Here is a 27,535-nt window from a genome sequence, read left to right as displayed (position 1 = left end):
GACAAGTATGTCTGTACCACAGCCCACATGTGCATTCATGTACATTTTTATATCAGCATGAGTGACAGGGCTCATCAGAGTTGAGAAGGTGGAGTGGTGCAGTGCTGATGATATATAATGGTTGTAGTTAGACATTTTCATATATTCTGAGGGTGGAACACACCTATTATGAACTTTATACTCATCTTCAGTTATGACTAATTTTTCTTCAAGAGCATCATGAGTTATGATCCTTGTAATATCTAATTTTCTTCCTACTCTGTTAATATGTAAATGTTAATGTAATACTGGCCCAGTCAAAAGGATTTTCTGGTGCCATTGAGATACATCCAAAACTTTGGGCAGTACTCAGATGGGATATGTATTACAAGGGTTCCTTATAAGCTGTAACTATATCAGCAGAAGGAGACAGAGTATAGAGTATATCCTTTGGATAACCTATAAGACCTTCACAGTTACAGCATGGAAGCTGTATTATTCTGTTTCCTCTATGGAAGAGTGGTTTGAAATGCAAGCAAAATTCTCTTTGGGTTTCTATTAAGCGAGTGATTTTGCTGTGGATAATGTCTATGCCAATAGAGGCGTACTGTGCCAGTTTTCCCACCTTAAGATAAGGATCTGAACTGTGGTACAGGATCCTACATGCATGCCACTAACATGGCATTCACTGAACATTGGCAGGTTCCATAAGGAATATTATCTAGAAATGTTTGTTACCCCAGGCTGAAGTGCCAAGAAGATTTCCTTGAGATGCCAACTGTTACAGCCTTTGGAGCATGCAGAAAAGTATGTCTTTCCCCTTGACTGGATCACATATCCAGCGTCAATTCAGTTTCTTTAAGCAGTTGTTTGCTGCTGGGAAAGATGGGACGTTTTCCACACACAATTTGTAATGGCTCTTTCTTATCTAGGTGTATGGTGGTGGTTACAACTGCATACCTGAACGCATGTGTCTCTTGTAAATCTCAGTCAAAGCAATTCAATGTTTGCCAGAGGGTTTGAAGCACAATTTTGGCTCCCTTCCTGCTGTTCTAATACAGAGCAGTTACCTGGCAAATGGTTTGCTGTATGGTATGGCATCTGCTTTTAAGCTTTTAAGCTCCTAATGCTATCCTTGGTTATCATATATGTACACAGAGTAATGATCTCATGAGAGCAGAATTGCTTTTATGAGCCACATAATGCAGGAAAACATGTGAATACCCTTATTTCTGGGTTTATCTTTTTCATTGGAGTCTTGCATTACTATTTTTCAGTGGACTGTGGAGTCAACTCAATTCCTTTGTTTCCTATTGTAGTTTCCTCTTTCCCATCTTTACTAGAGAATGTTTGCTCCTTGACTGCTAAGAAGTAAGCAGAAATTAGGAATTATCTGTACTGGAGATATCTGTACTTTCCCTTTGGTTTACACTTGCTGCTGCCCAGTCAGTATATGATCGTAGAGAGGTATAAAGGTGCATGGTGAATGTATGCAACTAACATGGAAAAACTGTATAACTGGGAAATAACACTGGAATTGGCTGAGACATTGTTCCAGTTTAAGATGAACTAATAGATGATGCAACTAAGAATTTAGTATAAATATCAATAAACCAAGAATGTATAACAATAACTGTGAGCTTATTTCAGCCTAGGATTAAATTAGGAACACGATTATTAAAAAACACCTTTTTCAGTGCAATAGGAATTGTGTTTAGGATGCAGGAGCCCAGTGTCCCAGTAGTCATTGCTGTGATCTTAGGTGATGGCTATTAGCTCCTACTTGGCTTTTCTTATTGGAGCCCAGAGCTGGGCAGCGCATCCCTGCATGCCGAGCAGGGAAAGGCTGTCACATCCCAGAAAGAGTGGGGAACTTCCTGAGAAATGCTGCACTGCAGTGCCTTGGCTTTTTATCCCAGGAGAGAAGCACCTGATGTGGAGGAGTTGAGTTGCCTTTCTTTTATCCAGTCACATGGTGATTGGAGAAGTGATTCAGGATGCACATATGTTAATAAATGGTGGGGATTTTAGCAATATCTTGCTCTTATGCTACAGGCGTTTGTTTCAGACCTAAAGTTGCCACTTTTCTGCTAAATGAATTATTTGAGGTTGTGCATATTTGCATTTCACTGCTCAATGCTCATCCAGAAGAGACTGAGGGTTTTTTTTCTCCCCTCCCAACCTTTTTTTTTAATGTTTACTTTCTTTAATGATACTTGCATTAGGACAGCCTTTTTTCTGAGCAACCATTCCCTTGTTTTAGTCACATGCCTGTTTTAAATGGAAGATACAATAGGGGGAAAAAAAATACTTGGTACACTTGAAGTTGAGCTGAATTTCATAAAGCCTTGATTCCTGGCTTTGTTCTTACTTCAGTCATTGTAAGCCTTATACTGGACCCATGGAAATTACTTACTCTGTAAATGAGATGTTAGGGTTAATGAACCAGTTCTAATAGCTCCAAAATTAAATTTTCATCTAGTGTAATTTATCAAAAGTAAATTGTTTATAATTAAGGTGGACATGTACTTTACAGCTGTTCTATACTGTAATGAAATACTAGTTAAATGTTAATCAGGATACATCTATGGTGTTTCTCTTTTCTATTTCTTTATTACAATCTTTACCATCACGCCACTTAACAGTGTAAGTTTTGCTAAACCTAGAAGGTTATTGTCACCTGCTTAGAGTGGAGATGGGAGGTGAGCCAGGAAGAGAATGCTATAGAATAACAAGTAGGTAATTCAGTTGAGGGAAGCTCTTCCTTGCATGAATAATTAACCCATATCTTTACGTGCATGTCTAAGCAGTAGTAGGAAAATGCCCATTAATCAAGATGCTGTTTGGTCATTTTATGCTTTCAAACCACTGGAGAGAGATCTGGAAATCTGCAGTGGCCCCTGTGCTTTCCTCAGCTGTGACTGTACATCAGTAGTAGGTGAAATAATGGCTTTAAATCTGGGCATTTCAGAAGTGAGGTGCTGATAGGCAAGCGAGTGAATTTTGGAGGTGGTCCAAATTGGTTTTAGAAATGCCTTTTGCATTGCTGTTGCCTGCCCTGTATTTAATGTAGGAAATACATACATTAGAAATGAAAGAAGCATGGTGAGGTTTAGGAAACCTTTGTCTATATAAGCAAAGTCTGTTGTTTCTGCTGGCTGTTCCCAAGGTGAGCGCTGTCTCTGACAGTTTATCTTCTTCAGGCCAGTGATCGTTCAGGGGTTGACTTCTGATCCATTGAGTCTTCCTGGTGGAGATGGGGGAAAGTGCCCATTGGCTGAAGCTGAATTGAAGCACAAGAATTTGTGTTGGTCTTAAGTTGCATGCATGGGGCGTTTCAGGAGGACTCATAGTTTCTTCATTAGCCCTTTGTCTTTTGGGGATCTGGCTTGCCTTCATTGGGAGTCTTCAAATCTTGAATTTCTTCCTTTTTTCTCTCTTGTTCATTTTTGAGATTCTAAGATAGAGGAATGTAATTTTAAATAGATCACAGCAGTTATGTAACACTGTCATTTTCAGCCACTTGCCACATCCTTAGCATCAAATATTAATGAATTCGGTAATAAACTGTGCTGCCATTGACGAGCCCCTACTAGCTGGAAATAAATCAGTGCTGTGCAAGATGTTCAGTGTCAATTGACACCCTGAATATCAAGAATTCAATCCAATCCAGGAGAGTGGGAGCAGGAGAATTGGGTCCTTCAGGTCCAGAAATCATCTTAGTTTGATCATAGGACAGCAAAGCATTTTGAAGCTCCTAAAATGGTCTCTGTCTGAGGCATTGCACTTCAGCCCCATCTAGCAGCAGAGCTGGTAACTCAATGTGCCTTGGCCTGCTAGCTTCTCCCTTAAGTTAAGAGCTAGATTTTCATGTTCTAGCCCCAAAATACTGGGCTGAATATTGAAGCCTGTACTCGGGCAGCCTCTAAGAGAGTCAAGATACGCTGTGGGTTTGCATCCGTAGATTAAACCAGGATGATTTTCTGGAATTCAGTTTTGGAAAAGCTTATGAGGGTCAAGAGTTTTATGGTGATACTTCAACATTAGATTATTTTCTTTAAATACTGTCCACTTTGAAAGCCTTCAGGATAAGGCCCCTGCTTCAGTCACACACAGAATAACTTGACATGGAAGAGACTCGGTGTACATTGACTTTTACCTGCAGCTTCACTGTGGTTTTCATCATGGGAAATGCTACTGGTGCCAGCCCCACTGACATCATCCTGCTGGGCTACTAGAGCCGAGCATCTGGAAGAGTGAGTGGGCAAGGGTGACAGGATAAACGTCACGCTCACTGAACAAAGAACACTGGGAGGTATCACTGCCATGCAGTGTTTCTGGCTCTTCAGTCCCACCAGGCTTATCTGCAACCGCAGTTTGAGGGGCAGCATCCCTGTCAACATAGCTTGTGACTTCTCACATCCTTGTTTAGGAATAAATACAGAGCATGCTTAGAGCTCAGATGCTGTTAATGTTAGTGAAGATACAGCCTTTAGCCAGGAGCAATGTAGCATTTGGTAATTGAGGGTTTGGGTTTTTTCAGCCCTGTGCTACAGAAAAGGCAGCACCTTAAAGGAACTGTCTTGTACACGGCTGATCTTTTCTTTTTGATGGCTTTTAATGTGCTTTTATCATCGCAACAGAAGTTCTTAGTGACTCATACTATAAAAGCAGCAATCTGTTAATGAGGCATTTACCTTCAAATGCTTGAAATGCCATCTTGAGTGGTTTTAAGTTGTGATAATATAACTGCACTGTACTTGAACAATTATCTGTATTTAAATTCCCACTCTGACTTTTTGAAGCCGAGTTTCAGCATCCATCAGCCCCTAAATACTCAAAGCCTATTTGAAGGCTGTAATTCCAGGCCCTTGTTCTTGAAAAACATTATTCTGAGATAATTTAATCAAATAATTTAACAGGTAGGCCTGGAATTGTACCTTTCGTCATTGAGTTGGGGTCTTTTGACCATGATGATACTTGCTTCTAAGTCCTGTAAATTCTTGAACTCACAGAATATATTCCCATGCCTGCATAATCAGAACAGTTGTTTGTACTGCAGACAATAAAGCTTTAGCCCTCAAGGTAAAGATAGAGTAATGCTTATGTAGTTTTGCTGTGGTGCTAAATGCAAAGGCCTAGGAAAGCCTCCAGCATCAAACCAAAGAAGCACAGCAGGCAGATGCAGTAGATACTCAGAAACTAGCAAAGCAAGAAAGGCCACCACACTGTGGCACGGCAGGCCTTCAAAATAGAGGCCGATGCGATGTTAGACTGAGCAGTGAGTGTAATTAGACAAGTGCAAATAACAAGGAAATGCCATTAAACCATCAGAACACCTGCATGAGAATGCCCTGAATCTTCACAACTTCCCTGAACCCTGTTAGCAGCTTTGCTGCTCTGCTCTTACTGTCCCATTGCTTTTCTGATGGCATCCTTGTGTAAGAGCATTTTGTTGCTTGCTCATTTTGTTTGGCAGATGATGGTCCTGCAGGTACCCAGGGGGGTATTTTGCATCTTCCTAGCCCCGTTACCCTTCCTATTTTTCACTTGGTGTTGCTGTTTGTTCAGGAGAGGGATATTACCATGCTGTCCCATATTACATGGGTTAGATGACCATTGCATTGTAAATACCAAGTTCATCTTTTCAGACTCTTGTCTGATCAGACCGCAGGGATCTCCACTTTTGAACTCTCTTTCCTATCTTGCATTCCTGTGGACTGCTGCTTCACTATTGACCTGGGGGGCTTTTGCAGATGCCATGCCCTACAGCACTTGCCAGGCTTTTACCTGCATCAGGCCCTGTACTGGCAAACCCATCTTTTCACACATGGTGAGGTTGTTGGTCTCAAAAGGCATTTTGCAACAGCCTGTGCGCTACGGTGCTGTCAGAAACATGCGCCTCATGGTAAGGATTTATGTGCTGTATATGTCAGCCCTGACAATACCAGACTCTTTGTGTGCTCTGCTAATACAGTGACTAAGTCTTCAGAACCATAATGTTCAAAGTCCATGCTTGTCTCTTTCCATTTGTCCTTCTGGTGTGGTATCTGTGTTTCCTGTTTCTCAGGCAGTTATTTCAGAGCTGATAAACTTACTTGAAATAAGTGAAGATTTCCCACCCCCCAGTATTTCATTTCTTATCTCTCATGCAAATAGAGGTCTGTGAAACTGCATTAGCTTGCTTCTAAACACGGCAGATGCAAGGAAATGTGTTGTTACTTCATTAGTCCATGTCTCCTGATAGCTATTACCATGCTGCTATGTGTTTTAAGAATATTGAATTTGATTAAGGAGTGAATACCTGTTTAAGGTACTTAAGGTTTGGGTCTCTTTTTTCATTACTACCTACAACGGTTGATTTGCAATCAAAAGCATTAAATGAGCATGTAATGGGGAATTCTTCTTGAAGAGTCCATGTGGAAAATAAGCCTGAGGGGCAAACTCTGTTTTCTGTCATAGAGAGATAAATTGAGAGGAACTCTACTGAAGTGAATGGAAGTAGCTCCCATTAAAATCTCCATAATGATAGTAGCGAAAAATCTTATAATGGATGTGATCAAAATCTTAACTTTTTTTTTTTTTTCTTTCTGACACACACAAATATTTTGCTACTTATCCCAACTTTACCATTCCAAAATACAGGCTTCATTGTAAGGAATGAGCCCAGAAAAGTTCTTTTTTGGCTTTCTGCTTAAGGGCTGTAGATGGCTTTTAAGTACCTATAAAATGAGAAAAGTAAATGATAGCCCACTTTAACAGAGAAAGCAGACACAGCATCTAAAAGGTACTGATGGAGCTTTGTTCTGCTATAGATTTGTTGCTATATATTTGCCTCAGTGTTTGACAAAACAACAGCATGGCTGAGGTTGAATGGGACCTTTAGAGGTCTTTATGTCCAACACCCCTGCTCAAGGAGGGCCACCTACAACCAGCTGCTCAGGACCATGCCCAGGACCATCCCAAGGATGCCTCTTGTGCCAGTTCTTGATCACCTTCACTGTGAAAGGATTCCAAGCACAGAAATAAGAAACTTGATGCATATCTTCAGGTAACTGTTGCAATGATTTCCCAATACACAGATGGGGCTGAAAGAGGTGAAATGACCATTGGCTGCATGACAAGGGAGCACAGGCTCTAGAAATGGCAAAGCAGTATTGTCCTGAGGTTTTGCCTGGATACTCTCCCCTAGTCTGGACCTGATACTGCAGTGAAGTATTCAGAAGTGCTCCTGAGCCAGGGAAGAACAGTGGATGGGAAGCTTAATGATGCCTGTTCCACGTGTCTGGCAATTGGGTAAACTGATCACCCGCCAAAAGGTTATTTCATAATCCATCCTCTCCCTTCTGTACACTGGGAAAGAAAATGATGAGGAAGATGTTTGCAGAGATAGGGTGATGGGAGCGCACTTTGCTGTGCTGACAACGACCTGACAACTTTATGAAATATTAAATGGGTTCATACACGATTATATTTTGGTGAAGTTGCATTTTTAGGGCACAGATGCTTTGCTTCCACCCATTATTGTCAGGCAATAAAATGTTTGATGATCAAAAATTTATATTTAATAAAACCAAAGCAAACAGAAACCACCCCAAACTTTCCATCTTTTAGCCTGTGTGATTCCCTCTCTCCATGTGTTGGTTTCTGGGCCTTTAAGGTATAAGGGGGAAAACTGTCTGGTTTTCTCAGTGCACAAATCCTACTGACTTAAAAGGGAATTATTTCCTCCCTAAGCTTTTTCTGGAGTACTGGGGTTTGAGGTTCTCCAGTGATCTACTGATGCTGGACATGGGGGCTAAATGAAATGCTGAATCTCATAGAGGTGGGCAGCACACTGTAAGCAGATATTGGCTTGTCTGCTTTTTTGCACGTGGTTGTTAGCATGCAGATGGATGCTCCATGTGGCCAGGGTCAATGCAGCAGTTCAGGATAGCTACTGGAGGATGTTTTGGGTGTGTTGTTGCAGAAGATTCCTTAAATAGTTTAGCGTACTTGAGTTAGTGATGAGGTCTTCGGAAGTGCTCAGGGTCTCTCCCAAAAGGCTATGCAAATCCCATTTTTACCACTTAAAATTAAACTGAGCTGTGGTGAGGATTTGAAGATGCAGATTAGGTGATGCCATACCCAATGGGGTAATAGTGAATATTCCTCCTCATTTTACATGGAGTTGTAATAATAATTGTAAACTGTGCTTTAATTTGAATAAGATCTTTATTTATGCCAGTACTGAAAATAAGCGTGATAGATTCACTCCCTTACATGCATGAGCACAATTTGGTAGGTTGTGCAGACTCTGCTAACGATAGTATCAAGGCTAAAAAAGCTCAGAAGAGCAGTGAATGTGATTATTATTAATTTAGGACTCACATGAGATAGATTCACTGTATCTGCTGTACTACTGTAATTATGGACTGTATTAGTACACTGACAGTGTACTGCATCTTACACAAAATTACCTAGTGTTTTCTTCCATTTTCAAGCAATTGATTCGCCTGCAAATTCATAAACTGATGCAACAGATTTCCCCGGAACAACCAGAATGTCTGTGCTTCCTTTTAGCAAATGCATTAATATGGTTACAGGGAACTTGAAAGCTGTGAATGTGGAACTTGCACCCACTTCCATCAGAGAACTAGACACAAATCTTTACGGAGTCAACCTCTTCTCTACCTAAAGGATGAGAGCATTTGGTTCCACTTAATGGTTTTAAACTATTTGCCATCTGTATCCTACTAATAATACGTTTTTTGCTACAGATCTTAAAAAAGAAAAGGCAGTAAACAGTATTGAAGAAAAACCCACAAATGTGTGTAAACATCACTATTCTTTATAGTAAGCTGTATTTATTTCAACTAAAGTATTTTTGTTAATGGTTGAGGGAGGCATTCCTGAAGCTATTTGTTGCTATGTATCTTATTCCTCACCTGACAGTGATCCCTCAGGCTTTGTATCCTTATTAACTGAGCTTGTCTTGATACCTACAACCTCACTGGAAGTGGTGACCTGGAACTGCAGTGACAATGGGGAGGGAAGGGCATTCTCATGGTGCTGGTGTTACCATGATGCTCCATAATGCTCTGCACCTTTCCAGAGCCTCTGCCCAAGCAAGCTTCTTTTCACAACTGGACATTAATCACCACCTGATTAACTTTATTCACAGGCACATGCAGGATCATTAGTTCAGGCTTGTGGCTTGTTCTTGTGCTTCTCCTTTTGTCTGCTGTCAATTGGAAACATCTTATAAATAGTAAATGAAGTGGAAATGGGATTTAAAAGTTAAAGTGACTCTATGAAGTATTAAAGCTGTGTTGCTGTGTAAGTGAGTTAGTGGTTGGAAGAGACATATTCTCAGATTGCTTTTTCAAGCTTTTTTCTCTTAATTTTTGATTACTTTTTTTCCCCTCTGCATGTTAAAATCCCAGTTATTTATTACACTTGGTATACAGTGTATTAGATGCTCAGCACGTAGTTCACGGCTATACATTTATACGCTGATATAATTGCAGATACTGCTGATATATAATTGCAGGAATTTTGCTTGTGCTTTAGGATGCAAACCCAGGAAAATGGCATTCCTCAGCTGGTGCTAGCCTGTGTTAATGGGGCTTTGTAGCCTTTCTGTTGATGAGGGAATGTCAGAAATCATCCATTAAGTTAGAAAACTGTGTGGAGAGCCATGTTTCTTTGGGCTTGCTCAAAAGAAGGCTAGTAGGGCATCTCAACAGTCTTTCCTGTGTTAAGCTCTATACCTCTTAGCACTAGCACTTACAGATGATGGACAAAGGTTTCCTGAATGCTCAGAATCCTTGGAAATGGGGCTGGTTTGTTCTGTCACTTTGTCAGAAGGAAGCAAATTGTGAGCAGAAGTGGGAGTCCCTCAAATTCACACAGAAAGAGGGGTGGGAGAGCTTCTGTCTCTCAATGTTGTATTTCTAACAGTTCATTACAAATGTTTTCTGCACATCTGACAATGAATTGGAACGGACTGTAATTATGGTGTGAATATGTGCTGTGTTTTGATTTCAGATCAATTGCTAATTAGTTAAGCGCAAATCTGAATGCTTTAACAACAAAATGGTGGCGGATTTACACATCTGGTGCGATTTTTCCATTCTGAAATAAGACAAAGAGGAGGGCTTTGTTTGAGAGTTTGCAGAGGACTTTCATTTACGAAGTCACTGATGTCCGTAAATTCTACCCTTTGATTTCTTCACAATTGGTCCATTAACGTCAGGGGATGTTTCGTGCCTTGTTTATGTAGGTCTGTAGACAAGAGCATCTGTCACCAGTACTGCTGTTAGCAGCTCCTTCAGTGCAGAGGAGAAAGTTTGGGTTCCCTGATAGAAACCTCACAGCATGACACAGGGAATTACTGCTTTCAAAAGCCAGCCTGTGCCTTGGCAGCCCCTCAGTTGGTTGAGAGCAACGTTTGAATCCCAGCTCAGTTCTTGAGGCCCCTGGTCTGCTTCTTGACATCTTTGGGGCTTAAAAGGTGACAGGTTTGGCTCTGGGGGTGGTGCAGATCGGAGTGGTATTTATTGACAGCCACAAAGCATTGGCAATGACCAGGCCGGTGACAACAGATACTTCTTAAAACTTGCTTTTCTGTGCCAGGTTAGGTGCCATGAGATGCTGCATTTTGCACCATGTGAGAATGCGGAACCAGCATCCTGGCATCTTCCGAACCTGACACGCTTGAACTTCTTAACCAGTGGGGTTTGGCTTAAAATTAAGTAAATAAATGAATGGATGTCTGGATGGGTTTGAATCGGTGAATATTTGATACTCTGTGATTGTTCTGGAGTGTTTTCTTTGCTTCATGGTGATGAGACAATATGTTGTTTAAGCAATACACTATCAGTCCCTCCCATTACCGGTTGTGTTTATTAGAAGTGAGGAAACTTTGGGGTTTGTGTTAAGATTTCTGTCCGTTTTTCCTGACTTTCAAAGGTAGACAGGCTTCCCTAAGCAGCAGTGTTGCTGGAGGCCACAGCTACTGAAGGAAGCAAATTAACATGCAGTATGTTAATTTGTTTTCCCTGTCCTTCAGTCACAGTGAGGAGAGTCCTAAATATTTCAGTGACCGAGACTTTGGATTCCTGCTCCTTGCTACACAACAACAACAACAAAAGCTATTTATAGCAATAACAGTTAGCAGCGATACAGCAGCCTCAGACAGCGACAGGCAGCGTCTCACCATGACCGCGACTGTTAACTGCTTTTGCACTGAATGCCTCTGTGAAAACAAAAGAGCACTGAGAAATAAAGATCAAAGCGAAAGCAAAAGAAAGATTTTTTTATTGCTATGTTTTACTTTGCTGGCAGACCAGAGCAAAGGTTTTCTGAACATTTAAAAGATGAAAAAGGTGAAGAATCCCAGAAGCGATTTATCTTGAAGCGAGATAACTCTAGTATTGATAAAGAAGACAATCAGGTTGGTTCTCGGTTCGAGAGTTGCTGAAATTTGTTCTGTTTTCGAAGGTGGGCTGACTGATGTTATTGTTGTTCTTTTGTTGTTGCTCTTCTCCTCCTCCCCTGCTCCCTTCCCGCCTCCTTTGGCATCCGTACCATGGGTAGCACTGAGCCCTGGCGTGGCCGCTTCAGCCGTGGCAGTGTGTGGGTTTGCATGGGTGGTTTGCTTGGCGCAGGATGTGCTGCATGCCAAAGGGATGGGGGAATGCCGGCGGCTCCGGGCTCTGTGGAAGGCTGTGTCAGTCGCGTTTCCCAATGTCTCGCCTAACTATGGCAGTTGTGCCGCTCCCTGCAGCTTCCTCCTCCCGTGGTACCCATGCAGTGATGGATTTCAGTGAGGACTGATGAGAAACTGATGTAGCCCTAAAAAGGAGAGAGGAAATAAACTAAAATCAAAATCCCCCAAACAAACGTGATGGTGAGGCCAGGTTCATTTAAAAAAACCAAACCCATCCTAAATTAAGCTTTGACCCAAAATCAATCAGTTTCACCTTTTAGTTCCCTCCCTCCTCCTGTGCTTTCGCCACCTTTTACTGTCTGTGTAACTTACTTGCTTGTTGTGCATGTACTGTGGCAGACGTTCCCCTCTGTGTTGCCTGTGCTATAACACGACCTTACCTGAGGTGAGCCTGACAAGTAAGGGAGTGCCAGGGAAATGAGTGTGTTTGTGCTGCTTGGAAAAGCGGGTGCTGTGCTGTTCCCATCCAGTGCAAGCTGCCTATGTGGAATATATTAACCAAAAAAACAATCAAAAAGGGTTTCTCACATGAATTGCTTTTATGAGAGAATTCTCACAGGTAAGAAGACAGCATCAGCTTTCTTTGCCTAGGTTGTGTTTGTGGAGGGACCTGCCATTGAGTCATTGCCACGTTCCATGTTTTCAGCAAAGGACTGATTTTTTTGCCTTTTTCCTTTATATTTTTCCCTTTCCCCTTGGCTTCCAGTGGTACAGAGTAGCATCGCCAATTGTGCTGCATCTGAGTTGCCTTTGAACACAAACCCCAAGCGTTTTTAGGGTACGGTGAATATGGGCATCAGCCAAAGGAAAGCGGCATGACCTCTGCCACGGGGAGCTGGGGTGCAGGGGGAGAAGGAGCAGTATTGAAACCCGGTTGCCAACAACGTGTTTCTTGCTGAGGGTCCTTCTCTCCCACGGCACAACCATTTCCTGAGAGGCACAGACTTTTTTCCCTTCTTTTCCCAATGAGACTGAAGTTGAGGGTTCCTTGCCATGTGGAAATGGTTGGAAGTGTTGTGCCGAATGTCTGGTACTTCTCCTCCTTGTTACACATAGGCTTTGGTGGGTTTCTTCTAGGGTTTGCAGTTCAACTCTTCCAGCCTAGTTTCCCCTCTTCCCTTCCTTGATTCTGCAGATTGCGAGCACTACCTGTGCTCCTGCTCCTTGCAGCAGTAGGAGAGTTGAGAAATCTTAGTGGTCGAGAGCAAGGGCACTTAGGCTTGGGGTGAGAACACCCAGTTTTAGGATGGTGGGTCCACAAAAGCCATGCAGGAAGCCTTGTTTTGGCCTCCTGCTCTGTGGACTGGAAACCCTTGGGTGCCCATCCTCGCAGGGTGCTCCGTGCAGGAACTACAGCTATTGTTTCCATGCTTCGTTTGTTTGAGTGAACATTTATTATTCTCAGCTGACAGTTACTTAACGGCAGTTTCTAACAGCTCAACTTATATAATCCTCCTGGTTTTCTTTCTGCTCAGCAAAACAGAATTCTTCCATTTAGAGATGACAGACGAAGTAAATCAATTGAAGAGAGAGAAGAGGAGTATCAGAGAGTGAGGGAGAGAATATTTGCACAAGATGTGAGTAGTTGTTTTAATTGCCTCTTTAGTGCCATACCTTCGCCGGTAGTCAGACAGTCTTGCCCCCCTCCAACACCAACACTGCAGCAGGACCTGCCCTGTGGGGCTGGAGGAGCCAGGGAAGGGAGATTGTCGCAGAGGGTCCGAGAGGAGCTTGAGATGTGTGGAGGTTGGCTTCTGGAGAAGGAGGTGATGAGTGGTGCAGGGAGAAGGGTAGAGGAAAGAGCAGGCCCAGCATGTTGTCTGGGGAGCGCTTATCCCGTTTCTTTGAATGTTCATGTTTGTGTGGTCTAGGTTTCCTTCTGTTTTCCTTCTGACAGACAAAGAGCAGTGATTTAAATGGACACTCTCAATAAAGCAAAGCCTTGTAAACTAAGGCCAGGTTGCCTGTTGGATGGGGCTTTAGCAACCTGGTCTAGTGGAAGGTGTTGCTGCCCATGGCAGGGGGTTGGAACTGGGTGAGCTTTAAGGTCCCTTCCAACACAAACCAGTCTGGGATTCTGTGATATTTGTTTCTAGCTGGATCAAATTTTCTAAGTGTCCTTTTGCATGGGTTTGTTTCTTTGGAGCAGTGCTCTAGCACTAAGACACTAAGAACAAAGATAAGCCAGAGGTTTAACATGGAGTTGCATGGGGTTTTTATTTAAATGACCAGTTAAGGAACTGTGTTTCTGCCATCAGAAAAAGTCACATTTTTGTTTTTATTTTGAAAGGAATACAATGAAACAGGCATTCTAATTCCTGCCCTTACCAAACAAATCAGAACTTGCTCAGGAAGCTATGTTGCTAGACAGAGGAAAACATTTAAATGTGAAACATCTGTGAGCAATACCTCCTGTTCCTGAAGAAGGAAGAAAATCATCGTTTGCTGTAATATTGTAATAATGGGGTCCTAAAAGGGAAAAGAAAGTCAGCGTTTTATTGTTTTATCTCACATCTCAGCAGGAGCTCTGCCACTTAGAGGAATATGGGGATAAACCTGATTAAAACTGTTACTGAAAATCATATTTGGCAGTGTCCATTTAAATTCAAGCTGTTCGTGTGTTGCAGGCCTAATAGTATTGGTTTAGATATCCTTTTATTTTGCTCTGGTTTTGGAGTTGCACGTATCCAAGTTCTTTAGCAGAATACCTTGTATAGTGTTAAGGTGTGTGTTGTCTGACTTGTGATAAGTAATTTTGCTGTTTAATAAGTAGCTTGCCACATCAGAATGGGTTTAGCCTCATATTTTCTTCCTTGGCTGAGACAATTCCAGTAAAAGCAGAGGCCCTTCAGTTTGTGTTTTGCTTTCAGCATGTGGCTCCGATGTAAATACTGTCACAGTATATATGGTAGAGTTACTGGGTAGTTCAAGGGCTATAAAAGCCTTTTTATAATAAGCTAAAACCAGCAACTTTCTTGTAGGAAACAGGTTGCAAAGGAGCTTGTGCAAACCCAAAATATCTTTGGGTTTTAGAGCAGACTTCAAATGAGTCAAAATGTTGTTTAAAAATACCAGATGGACAGTTGTTCCCCGTACAGCGTAGTTTCTCTCATAAGCAGCAGGTAGACATGCCAGGCTGGGCAATGGAGGTGGCTAGAGCAGTGCTGAAACTCACTCCACAATGCGAGTGCTGCTGGTTTTGTCTTTAGATACTTGAGTTTTAACGACAGGCAAGCAGTGAGCGTTTTCGTTGTCCATAGCAGGAGGTGGTTGTGGTCCGTTGGGTTGGTATCTCCGAGTGGCAAGACCTAAGTAACAGTGTGGTTTGTGGCAAGCATTTCAAACACACTGGGAGTGAGCACTTTCAAAGATCAGCACTGTTAGGTATCTCTCCCTCTCTCTCTCATATCCACTCGTTGAGCTCTCTCTCTGCGATTGCAGGTGTCAGTGAGCATCGTAGGGCGATGAATTTCAGCAAGTTGTATGAATAATATTAGGAATATATGTCTCAGCTGAGCTGTTTTGAGTGGAGCACTCCCAGATATGCAGTGTTTTTTAGGAGGACGACAGTGGTTGAGGTGGTGGCTTTGTCAGCTTTAGGAAAGAGAGCAATGGCTTCCTATTATAGGTAGCCACTTACTGCATGTAAGGCTTTTTATAGTTTTAAGCCCCTCTGCAATAATCATTCCAGTTCTCCCCAGTTTTCTCTGAAGTAGGTACCTAAGCTTTGTCATCCTGCAAATTATATATGTAGGAAGAGAGGCAAAGAGGGATTAACCATGTGGCATTTTTATTATCTCCATACTGTTTACATTGCCGTAGCCAAGCCTTTCTCAGTGCCTTGCTTATGAGCCTTAGCAAATGGATTATAGATATTTCACTTCTAATTAGAGGATGCATGAAGAGAGCTTGCATGAGAGGTCTCCAAAGGGTAGCCGCAAAGGTCAAGAATACTGTTGTAACATGTTGCACGTAGCACCCCCTCTCTAAACGTGTTCAAGATACCCCAAACTCCTTGGATTAACGTATCAGCCCCGGAGTCAGATCTCTGATAAAATTCAGGAGGAATTGGCAGTCTGATTATGGCAACAAAACCTTCTGTGCATGTTTCAAGTGCTGTGAGAAATGTCTTACCCCGGACCTCCCATCCCAGCCAACAGAAGGCTTGCTTGTCCTGCCTTTGAGTTTGCAGCCCTCTAGTGCATCAGATACCTTCCTTTCCAAGTGGGGAGGTTTTAACAAAATAAATACGTTCATGAATAATGCCATCATTTTGATAGTCCTTGTGATGATCAGTCTGATATTAGTTTAAATTACACTTCCATCCAGCAAGCTTTCCATCTGCTGTGTTGGCTATCATAAATTTTGGTAAGGGGAGTTGGAGGTTTTAATGACTCCTGTTGTGTAGAGTCATAACAAGCGGCAGGGATTGAGAAGCATGTTAATGGGATATCTCAATAAAAGAATTGATGAAGAAATGAGTAGTTAATAAATGTGATCATTCTAGCTCACTGAAATAAGAACTACCACAACGCACCTCCAACTTTTCAGGCTGCTAATAGTAAAGCAGCACTGCATGAGCTCTGTTATGCTCAAAGCTGTTTTCAAGGGTTTCTTTTTTATGTTGCAAAGCCTACAGCCTTCCTTCTTAAAACATGTTTTTTATTGGAAACTTCGTTTTACAACAGTCCATGAATTTTACAACTAAGTGCACTGGAACAGAGGACCTCAAATACCTGGGTCTTACAAAGGGGAAGCTTGTCTGAACTGCTTTAGTTGCTTTGACAAGGTTGAAAAGTAATTGTCCAAGAAAGACAAAGAACAACCTAAAAGAATAAAAGGTAGATGTTCTTTCCCTGTCTGATAAGTCAAGTTGTAGATATAACTGAAAATCCCAAATGCGTGTGTAAATGACACACTGCGTTTGGCTTTTAAGCAAGCAGAAAATTGATTCTAAAGACTAGCAATTGAATTATGTGGGGGAAATGTCATTCTTCAAGGTTAACACAGTGTATAACTTCATGAACTGGAATCACGTAAGGACCATCCACACTGTTGATAATTCTATTCTCTAGTCATCATTGTGTATTCACTGAAAAACAACCATGTTTTACAACTGACACAAATGCTGGAATTGCCCAGGGCACGCATGGGATGTGTTAAAGGAAATACACCATGCTTTTTCCTTTTTCTTGTTAATTGTAATGGCTGGTTTTGACTAAGGAGTGTACTCTGAAGAGCCAGATCCTTAAGATAAAAAAAATCATGATTCCTCTAGTTAAGAAACCACTGAGGATCTTTATCATGCTCTGATTAAAGAGTTTCAAGAAAGAAATATTTGAAAACATGGCTTCAGACTTTGCTATCCTTCTAGTAGGAAAAAGTTAGAAAGAAGAAGGTTTAAAATGAATAGAAACAAAACACAGACACACCTTGTATTGGGTACCAGAAACCTACAGGTACTAAAACCCCTTCACTACTGTACAGAGCCTTCGCTTGTGATTGCAGAGCAAGCAATAAGCATCAGTTGGAAGCCTGAGATCCATCACATCTTGTTAACTGATGTGAAAATGATTACCTGATGGTATCCAGAGCAGGATATTGCTGCATGTTAATAGTTATCTATGTTGGTTAATGTAATTAAAACTAAGAGCAGCAACCCCCAGTATACTTAAGGTGCTGGCAGAGCTGATGCGTGTTTTCCAGTTGAGACTTTAAAAGGTTTTGGGAAACTGGAAGAGTGAAATACTCCTCTCATAAACGACAGTCATCCAGAGCACCCTAATGGAAGCCTTGCCCGCAGAGGTCTCCAGAGAGGTGTATTTGTAGGCAATCTTACAAAACTCTGTTCCTTTTTTAGGTTTGTTTTCAGTGTCTTTGAGTATGTAAGAGCCAAGTGTTTCAAGAATGTTTTTACTCCAGCTCTCATGGGTACTCTGCTGGCTACTTAAGCTTTCCTGGTGTTTTAAATTGAGCATTGTTGATGATATAGACCGGGAAAGTGAGTCTTGACCTTGTAGTATCTCAGTTGCTACCCAGAGCTGCTGAGCTATCTGATATTTAACAGTAGGAATAATATAATAAAGAAGTGCCTGTCTTCTCTGCCTCACACCGGTACAGAAATATAGTTTCCAGGGATGTCGTGGCCCTGTGCCATCAACATTAGTCAGGAAGACAAATGGAGTTATTATGGGCGCTGTCTTTAAGTCTGTAATGCAGTTGATAGTGATTCCCATTGAGATACTGAAAAGGGAGCAGGCCTCTCCGCTTGCTTGATTCAAGTACAAATCCTGGATATTTATCCTGCTGATGCCCCAATCTCTATAAAACCTTGGCAAAAAATCCCAGGCAGGTGCATGCCCCTTTGCTTTTGTGACTTTGTGAGAACACAGACCAGTAATCTGGTCTAAGGAGAGATTACTTGCTTGTTCTTGAAGAGTAGCTATAGTGCTGCTTTGGAAATGTGACAACTGTGAAGTCAATGCACAAATGTCCGTCATGAACCTCAAAGTGAAGACAGCCCCACAGTTGAGGCTGTAGAAGCCCACGGGGTGATTTTGCTATGCTCATAGGTACTTAAAGTATGCTGAAGTCTGCATAGCCACCTTTGTTCATGAAACCTTGTGAGTAAGGTACATAAAATGAGAGAAGAGGCAGTGTCATAGTTGTACAAAGGATTCCAGTGGTTTTAGAGGGAAGAGTTTGTGTCTCTTCTCAGACTGGGGTGAAACCCTAGGTCTGCTGTGGATGGTGGGAATTTGGTCCCTGGGAATGAAGAACTTGTTCTTGACATCCTAAGGCTTTGTGCTTAGGATGCTTAAGGAGAGACACACTTGCCACAGATGCTGCCCAGAGCCTTGCATGTTTACTAGGGGTGCAGGGTGGGAGCTCAATTGGGAAGCCCACCGAGCTGTAAGATGTTCCCTGGTGTGGATGCTGGATAGGAGAATTACAGCTTTAATGAGAAACCACATTTCCTTCTCAGCATTAAACTCTGTCCTTGTGCGAAGAGATGGGATGGCACTGCCTATGGTGCCAAGGGGAAACTTTGCTCAGGCATCTGCCGAGCACTGGGAATGAGCTTCTGGTGTTGGCCAGTGCTCTCTGAGTAGGTCATTAGCTCACCTTTTCTGAAACAGAAACATTCCTAATCCTTGCATATCCCACACCATTAAAATTTGACACAGCTAATGATGGCATTGTATTATTCTTTGAGCTGAGTCCTGCTGTTACAGAAGTAATGGGCACGATCTCTGGTGCCCTCCTCCCTTTTGTTTAAAATCAGTGCAAGTACTGATTGTTCTTTCTTCTCTACATCATGGAGATATAATCCAGTGACAGCTACGAGGCACTTTGTGTAGTGAACATGAAATAGGAGGGAAATGAAAAAATCAAAGAGGGAGAATTATTCATGGGAAATTGAGCACAGCTTCATTTCTCTAAATAAAAAATCAAGTAATGCTGAAAGAGTTATGCAGCTGCCCATAGGATTTATTTCTTCTGAGCCCTTCACCTTTCACAGGATCTAAGTCCTCCAGCTGAGAACTTTTTTGAAATAGGCTATTATTGATGTTAATATTATTGCTAACGTGATTATCATCATTTTGTATCTCAATGTGGGCACGACTGTTTCCTCTCCAGCTGTAAAGTGTGAAATCACACAGTATTTTCAGTACTGCAGTATCTTCTCCCCCTTTGAAGAGCTTTGCCAATTCCGCATGCTTTCCTCCTGTTTGTCCTTCCTACCTGCAGCTCTGTGCTATTCTGCAATCTCCTTTTGAGGTGATAGGGCAGACCACTGGAGCCTCATTACGTAGGAAAAGCCTTTTTCGCCTTTGAATTGCCAGTATTTTGCACATCCCACCTTCTTCTGATCTCAGGACTGAGCAGTTTCAGTTTGTTTCCAAACTGAGACCCCTCGTTGGCAATGTGTTGTAATGCATGGAATTGATTTTATTGGCCTGACCTTATTCTTGACCTTTTTCCCCCCTCCTCTTGTCTTCTGCAAATGCAAATGATGCATGATTTGAAATCCCCTTAAGCCTGAACAGGGGAGGTAATTCTAAACTCAAAGAAGGAATTGGGACAGCAGAGCATATCTAGAACGTCTGATACAATGCCTTTTTTATTTTTCAGTCAGTTTGCTCCCAGGAAAACCTTTTTGTGGAAAACAGGTAAAAAAATAGCTTGCTTTTTTTTTTTTTTTTAATGTTAAACTTAGCTGTTTCTTCTATTATTTTATATCTCTCTAGTTGTAGAGTTGTTTGTTTTAATGTGAAGACTAAGCATATTTGTAATCCATATTATCTGCAGTGATTTTGTGCTTTAAGAGGGGGAGGGAAAGAGGTTGCCTTGCAGATTGTATCTGAGCAGATAAGGAGCTACTGCTGCTTTCCCAAGATGGGGCATTTCAGTTTGAAAAGCAGGTTGTGGGAGGGAGGGGGGAACCCACCTAAGGTTTCATTTCCAATGACCACTCTGTCTCTGGAGTGCTCTTAGCATTTAACTCACTGATCTCTAAAAAGCACTCTGGTAGTGGCTGGCTGATGGTGTGTATGAACCATCACGCTTGTGTTTCTGCTGTTTAACCTGTTCTCCTGTGGGGCTGAGCAGCAGCACTGATTTCATTTGGTGCGCGTGAAGGTTGCCAAATGCCCCAGACCGGCTTTCCTGCTGCGTTGTAGTTATTATGTAGTAATGAAATGCTGACACCTGACACGCAGTTCCTTTGCATGACTGTGTGGTGGTTCTTATGGATGAGGGTTTTTCATTATCATAAATCCACTTAAAGGGAAGAAGAAACTGTTTAAGATCCACAAAATGTGAAGTATTGGGTCCATAGCAGCCATAAATCAGCTTAACTGCATTGGAAAACTTGGGAATTGTGCACCTTTATGGCAAGTAAGGATTTTAACCAAAACACTGGGATTTTCACTGGTGAGTGTTTGAGCAGTGCTGGCCCAGGTCTGCCCTGTGCAGGTTTTAAAACTGTTTATCATCCCCTTGCAGAAAGGGAGGTTATCTTTTATGGTATTTCTGTCTCTGTCCATCCTTACATCTGTCAGATGGGTTTATGGGTGAGGCTGTTCTCACAGAAATGACTCCACAGTAATGGTATAAACCAGCTTTTCCGATGGACAGTCCTGTGAGTGGAATGAGGGAAAGCCCGCAGGAGGTAATGGCCACCATTATCTAACCAACCCCTATTCTGAGAGCCAAGGCTATTTCCTCAGCTGCTGCTTCTGTATCATGACTATGGAAATAGATTTTATCAAAACTGCAACAGAGGAAACCAAAAAGTAAAAGGCAGATGCTCCCATAAACCTCCTTCTCCCTCTCTGGAGAGACTGGGACAGGAAGCATGATGTAGTTATTCACATTCCCATGTCAGTATGGAAAGTGCTCGGATGCTGCACTGCTGAAGGTAAGGTGGGGACCCTGATGGGATGAACCAGGAACTTCCCAGCCAGCCCTCCACTGGTTTATGCATTCCATCCCACACCTGCCTGCAGGAGAATGTAGCCAGTCCTGCTGTCTGCACATGGTTCCTCTTGTTCAGACCTGTGAGCTGGCTTCCTGGTGTGAGGATGCATACCCAGTAGAGACCAGCAAAAGGCCAGGTTGGAGACTGGGCTGTTGTTGCTGCCTGCACTCTCGTTGTCAAGAGAGAGGCTTCAGCTGCGTTCCTCAGAACACTGCTTTTTGTTGCTGCATGCCTTACAGCCTTTGGCCAGGTGAAGCACTTACACGTGTACTTAGCTCCATGCACGTGAGCAATCTTGCTGATTTGCTGTGTTGGAAGCTGAGTATGTGTTTAAGTGCTTTGCCTTTCTTTTTCATCAGAGAACCTGAGCATCTCTCCAAGCTGCAGAGGTTTCCAAGTGACTTAGCAAGTGCTTAAGATGATAAATGCACTATTTTGCTGGTTTGCATTTTTTTATGTTCTTATTGAGTGATGGTTTTATGAATTTTCATTTGGATGTAGATATATGGTTTCTCAGCTTCTGAGCATTACCTTGCTCAGTAACAGGATATGTTAAATGGCCTTCAGCCTCCCTGGCTGACATGTCTGTGTCCAGTTGACTGTGCACGGTTACGGGGCGTGCAATTTTAGCCTTGGCTGTTTAAACTATGAATCTAGCACAAGTTGGAAGATGATGCTAGAAATGAAATACAGCTTTAGAGATGAGATAAATTTGAATTGCCATGTCTGTTACCATAATCTTTCTTTTCGTTTTTCAGTAGGCTGTTGGAAGACAATAGCATATGCAATGATACCCATAAGAAAAGACAGCTTTTTAGGTTTGTATGGCTTTATTTAACATTCAAGTCCCTGTAACTCTTACTCATGATTCTATGTCCTCGCCGAGGGATGCTCTGACAGGTGTGGGTATGTCAGTTTGCTGGATGGAAAGAAGAATGGACAACAGAATTCTGACCCTGCTCATCCCACACTCTGTGAATGGGGAGCTCACAACGAGACCCTTTCCTTGGATTTTACAGCTCTTTGGCTCAGGAGCCATATGGATTTTCAGCTGCTTGGCCGCCACAGTCTAGGGGTGACTGTGACTCGTGGAAGTTCATTTTGCTCTAGTCTATACAACAGGCACGTTTCACAGACTGCTGCCCAGACTGACCTTTCTTCCTTTCATTGGTTTATTAAAAGCTGAAATAAAAGCAAGAAGTTCCCTTCTCTAAAGCAGCAGTGTTTTGAAATGCTTTCTCTGTGAACTTTGTACTCCAAACTCAATTTCTTCTGCCCAGAGAACATTCAGATGCATCCTGTATCCCAAATTGTGTCCCAAGCCACAGAGAATTAACAGGAGACAGTCCACAGATAGCAGGCAGAAAAAATCTTCTCCATGCTTTTTTGGGCTAGCCTTGATGATCTGAGAGCCTTGGATTGAGCATGCAGGGTTAAGGAGCCATTTTATACACAGGCACTCTTAATAACCAATACCTGTTTGGGTTGGGGGAACAAAAAGGAATTTTGTGTAACTCCAACCCACTGACAGCTGGGATACAGAAGCATTCTCTTTTCCACTAGGATCTAAGAGCATTGTTAATTTCTAAGCACAAGAATGACAGAGTCTGGAAGTAATATACTTTAGTTTTGGTTTTTTTTTTTTTATTTTTATTTTCCAGTGAAATCTTGAGGACAATTTATTTAAAAAATATTTTTCCTTTTTTTTTTTTTTTTTTGGTGTTGCTGCTTTTGTGCTGTTTCTCTTCCCCACTGTCTGGGTCTAGCGAGGGTCACCAGGTTAATACTGCTGATCACATCTGTGACGGGCTCTGGTCACAGGCAAGGAACGCACCAGCCTGATCCCGTCTCTGATACGCTGCTCCTTCATGTACCAAGTGACAGAGCTTGGCAGGTTCTCCAGTCTTCTAAAAGCCATCCTAAAGCCAGTGTCATTAACATCACTTGGGCTAATGGTGGTGGAGCACTAAGCTGTGGTAGGCATGCTGGTTTTATCTTAGCAGCACATTGCAAGCAGTTCACCTCCACGTTCTACTCACGGTTTACTGTGCTGTTACTCGCAGTACACTGGCTGTACAAGGACAGACAGTCTCCATCCAGAGATCTTTGCCATTGCTGTATGCAGAGGACCAAAAAGCAGAAAACCCATCCAGCTGGTGGATCTCTAAGCTGGAGCGTTAGCACAAGCCAGTTTGGGGTCACACTGGGAAGACACATGGTTAGGGAAAGGCTTTGGATAACTTTACGGAGCAGGTGATGAGTGTGATAGGTACAAGGAGGAAGACAAAGGTAGAGGGCAGGTGAAGTTAGTGAGAAACATATTATAGCAACAGCAAAGGGAGAAGTAGTGAGAGGGTTGCTGAGGGAAGAGACTGGCCAACAGGAAACAGAAATGCTGCATCAGCCCCATGCAGTGGAGTCCTCATAGGATGTATGTGAAGGGGAAGCAGTGGTAAGTGCTGTGCATGTAAAAGGGTATAGTAGCGTTCACTTGCTGAAGGCAGATGGGTACAGGAGTCAGATGCCCTATTTCAGGCGTGCTTCTGTAAATGCAGAGTATTTCCTTTCTTTATTAGTCTCACTGCACTGTACCCAAGGATACGCTTTGCCCTGATACGGTTTTATTGGTGTATAAACTTTTGTTTCCTGATGTCTGTAGGGGTAACAGGGACAGCATGGGGAAGACATCTGGCAGTCGACAGAGCAGTACAGAAAACGAACTGAAATGGGCAGACCACCAGAGACCATGGAGCAGCACAGACTCAGACAGCTCAAATCGAAACTTGAAGCCAGCCATAACAAAGACAGCCAGTTTTGGTGGGATAACCGTCCTGACGAGAGGAGATAGCTCATCAAGTAACAGAAGTACCGGCAAACTGTCTAAAACAGGTAGCTAGTACTGTATTGGGTTCACAGTGCTACTTGTTGTGCGGTGATGAATGGCTGTACTGCTACTTGCTTGAGTGTGGTGTATCACTGAATGGTTTAGGTTGGAATGGACCTTCAGGGATCATCGAGTCCAATCCCCATTGTTTGACTAGATGGTGGATTACACGAATAGTTGCATTGCTTGTGCCTAGCAGATGTGCATGTCTGTATGTCCATCTATGGGCGCAGCTACCTGGGTACCTGGTGTTGAGTTTTTAGGCATCAAGAAGAAAACTGGTGCCTGAGGTTTGCAAGTCGCCGGTGAGTTAGGCTTTTCCTGGAGCAGAGTACGTGTGTGCCTGTTTGATCACTGTCTTCACTTGTAGCCTGAAAAGGTGGCACTCCTTTCAGACAAAGCACAGATTTAATAACCTGTTTATTAAGGTTTTTGAATCGTGCGGAATTAAATGTCATGTATCTGATGAGAAATCCAAGAACATTTTGTTGTCGCTGCTAAAATTCAGACCAGCTGGATCTTGGAGTGCAGCCTCTCCCTTGCTGCTGGTGGATGAGGCAGTGTGCTATGGTGGGAGAAGACAGCAGTGCTGGGCTCAGAGGTCCCCCCATCTCTCAATTTTCTTGTTTAGTTCCCATTAAATGAAAGCACCATTTAAGGAGACTGGGAACGTGGTGGGAATTCTGCATGTATTTGCATTAACTTCATGGGTACATTAACATAGGAGTGAGTCACAGGGTTTAGATCAGTAACTTCAAGCCATGCCATTAAGCTACTCCATTATATTTATGTGTAGAAGTGCATCATAAATAATGAGCCCATCAGATGATTCCATCAGTTTGGTTCATTTGATACATATAGTACGGGACAAGTGGTAATCAATACTTAGCACTTAGTGCTTTTCCAGCTTGAGAGTGTTTTATGGACAGTGTTTCATTTAAACCCAGTTTATCAAACCTGGGTTGGTCAGATTTCACTCCTGTTCCCAAAACTGTACAGTAGCTTTTGCCGTGATTCAGGATGCAGTGGAAGAGATGCTTTATTTTTCAGGATAAATTGATAAAGCTTTTTTCTCGGCAACTACATTCTGGAACTGTAAAATTTTATAGAACCATAGAATCATTTGGGTTAGATGAGTGAATGAATCCCTTAACTGAATGAGACATCCCTGGATAGCCAGTACTGCTGATAAATGATGGAAAGTGGTTTGGTGAGCACTTCCACCACCTCCTTCAGCACCCTTGGATGGATCTCATCCAGCCCTACAGACCTGTGTGTGTCTAAGTGGTGCAGGAGGCTGCTGACCTTATCGTCTTAGATAATGGGGGCCTCATTCAGTCAACCTGTCTATCAGCCTGAGGAAAGTCATAGGAAATAATATCTGAATCACTATTTCTGTCCTTCTCTCTAAAATCTTATTGAATGGCATTAAAGCAGATTAAGAATGACTGTTCAAAAAATAATGGGGAAATATGTCTTGGTAATAAAGTGTTCTCTCTTTACTGGCAAATGCTGAGTGCATTCAGAGCTGTCAGAACCCCCACATGCTGTGTGCATATGTTTCCTAAGGTACATTAGGTACCAAGCGATACTTCATGGTGCATGTTTTGCGTTTGATCTTCATTGCTCTGTATTCTGGCCATAGGCAGCACTGGATGTCCCCAGGCTCACTGCGCATTTAAAGTCTGATCATGTTTTTATTTTGGAGGATCTTGTTTATTTTCTGTTGTCTTTACTATAGCGACTGAAATGGGGTTGCAGAGGTGTAGCTACAAATGTTAGCCATGCTGCCCCAGTAGTGTGGCAGAACCTGGCAGGCACCAATTCTGTCCTTGTTCTCCTCTGCAGAAAGTATTAGTGTGATCTCTGAAGTGCTTTATGATTCACAGCAATAAATTCAACACATTTTTCTGTTGCATATTGTATGTATGAAATCAGTCTGAAGTCATGAGTAGGTTAAAATGTTCTTCACTGGCTGAATGATGGAAAATGTGAACATTTGAAATGTGAAAGTTATTCTGCATATGTGACAGTCATCCAGAAGCATTGACAAACATCCTTCTTGAGCATGGGAGCATTAAAACTTCCAGGATTCTCACAGATGGTGCACAGCTGCCTTAGAGTATATCCAGCGATGCAATATTAGCGTTAGAGTCCGTTTTTAGTATTTGCACCAAAACTAGATGTCCTGCCCTCAACCTTAATGTCTGATAAATCAGTAATTGATGGTACATAGCAGACAAACAGAAACTGAGGCACAGAAAGATGTTAGCCTTCCCTTAGGCAAAGATGGATCACAGAACGTGCTGTTTCCCGCAACAGAGTGCAGTAGTGTCAATTAGTCTTAGACTTTAATTGCATCCAGCTGCATGGGAATTAGAGCTTAGCAAAGGAATGATGTTATTTCATTCTTGCAAACTTCACAAACGTGGCTGTTTGAAACCCATTACGTGGTTATCTTACTGGTTCTGATCGTTGTTTTCCTGCACCTGTTGATGGTTTAGAAAGCCTTATTCCACTGCAAATCACAGCGTATACAGTGGAAATAAAGTTGTCTTTGTTACTCTGAAGCTTAGTAGATATACAGAGATGTTTTGAGCCATAATTCAATATTGAGTGGAGTGTTAATAATTTAACAAATTGCAATCAGATTGCATACACTACAACTTAGGACGTGATAAAAAACCTTGGTTAATTTAGACTTGCAGTAATATAATAGGCTTTCCAGGGTTGATTAAGCATGTCGAGGGGCAAGTGAAAAAAATGTCCCTGTAGGCATAAAAAATGTACTTCTTCAGTCTCTAACACACCCATAAAGAGAAAATCTAGCTCATCAACTGCCATGTTAGTGTCACGGACATAACAACAGGTTTTAATACACATTATTAGGAGGGAAGACAGCGTGTTTCAAAGAAATGTCCTCTGAGTAGCTACATAACTGTTTAATTGTTGAAGACTCAAAAGATGTAACTATTGCATCTTTAGCTTCTCTTAATGCGTTTTCCATTCAGTGGAATGCACATCTGTCGGAGTTGATGTCTTTCCTCCCCATTTACCAAAAGCCGTCTGCACTGGGGTATTAGCTGTGTTGATACAGATCTGTAGGGATCATTAACTTCCTTGGACGGGCTCCAAGTAATTGGAGCCCCAGTCTAATCTCTCCTGTTAGATGTTCATTGCCACTCCTGTTGGGGAAGGACCATTGTACGCAGGCATTGCAATATGTTAACCCTTTTAGCATTAGCCTGATGTATGAGTCTGAGAGAAACTCTAAGAATGTTGATGTATGGGCAATAAAGCCCAAGCCAACTGCTTCCAGTCATACTCTACCCACCAACTGACTGTACTGAAACATCACTCCTATTCTTAAAGCACAACTTGCAGAGAAATGATTGTGTTCACATGAGCAGGTATCGTTATCCTAAAACCTAAGTACATTGTAATACACAGAAATGCAAGTGCTTTACAAAAGTAA

The 27,535-nt window shown here is 42.2% G+C and overlaps 1 protein-coding gene across 2 annotated transcripts in view; it reads left to right on the top strand.

Moving 5' to 3' along the window:
* The window catches only part of ARPP21 (cAMP regulated phosphoprotein 21), a gene marked incomplete at its 5' end in the record, with an annotated part of 96,453 nt that overhangs the window by 13,416 nt on the left and 55,502 nt on the right, over nt 1-27,535 (top strand). For both annotated transcript variants that reach the window (XM_080611754.1, XM_080611753.1), the window contains 5 exons: nt 11,308-11,416; nt 13,168-13,269; nt 19,829-19,866; nt 21,935-21,994; nt 23,836-24,065. In XM_080611754.1, the coding sequence (XP_080467880.1) occupies nt 11,308-11,416; nt 13,168-13,269; nt 19,829-19,866; nt 21,935-21,994; nt 23,836-24,065 (539 nt within the window). The remainder of the gene's footprint in view (nt 1-11,307; nt 11,417-13,167; nt 13,270-19,828; nt 19,867-21,934; nt 21,995-23,835; nt 24,066-27,535) is intronic.

The sequence above is a fragment of the Psittacula echo genome, assembly GCF_963264785.1.
Source record: "Psittacula echo genome assembly, chromosome: 2".
Classification (NCBI taxonomy): domain Eukaryota; kingdom Metazoa; phylum Chordata; class Aves; order Psittaciformes; family Psittacidae; genus Psittacula; species Psittacula echo.
The sequence above is the reverse complement of the archived record's forward strand: the minus strand, read 5'-3'. Positions and strand labels throughout refer to the sequence as shown.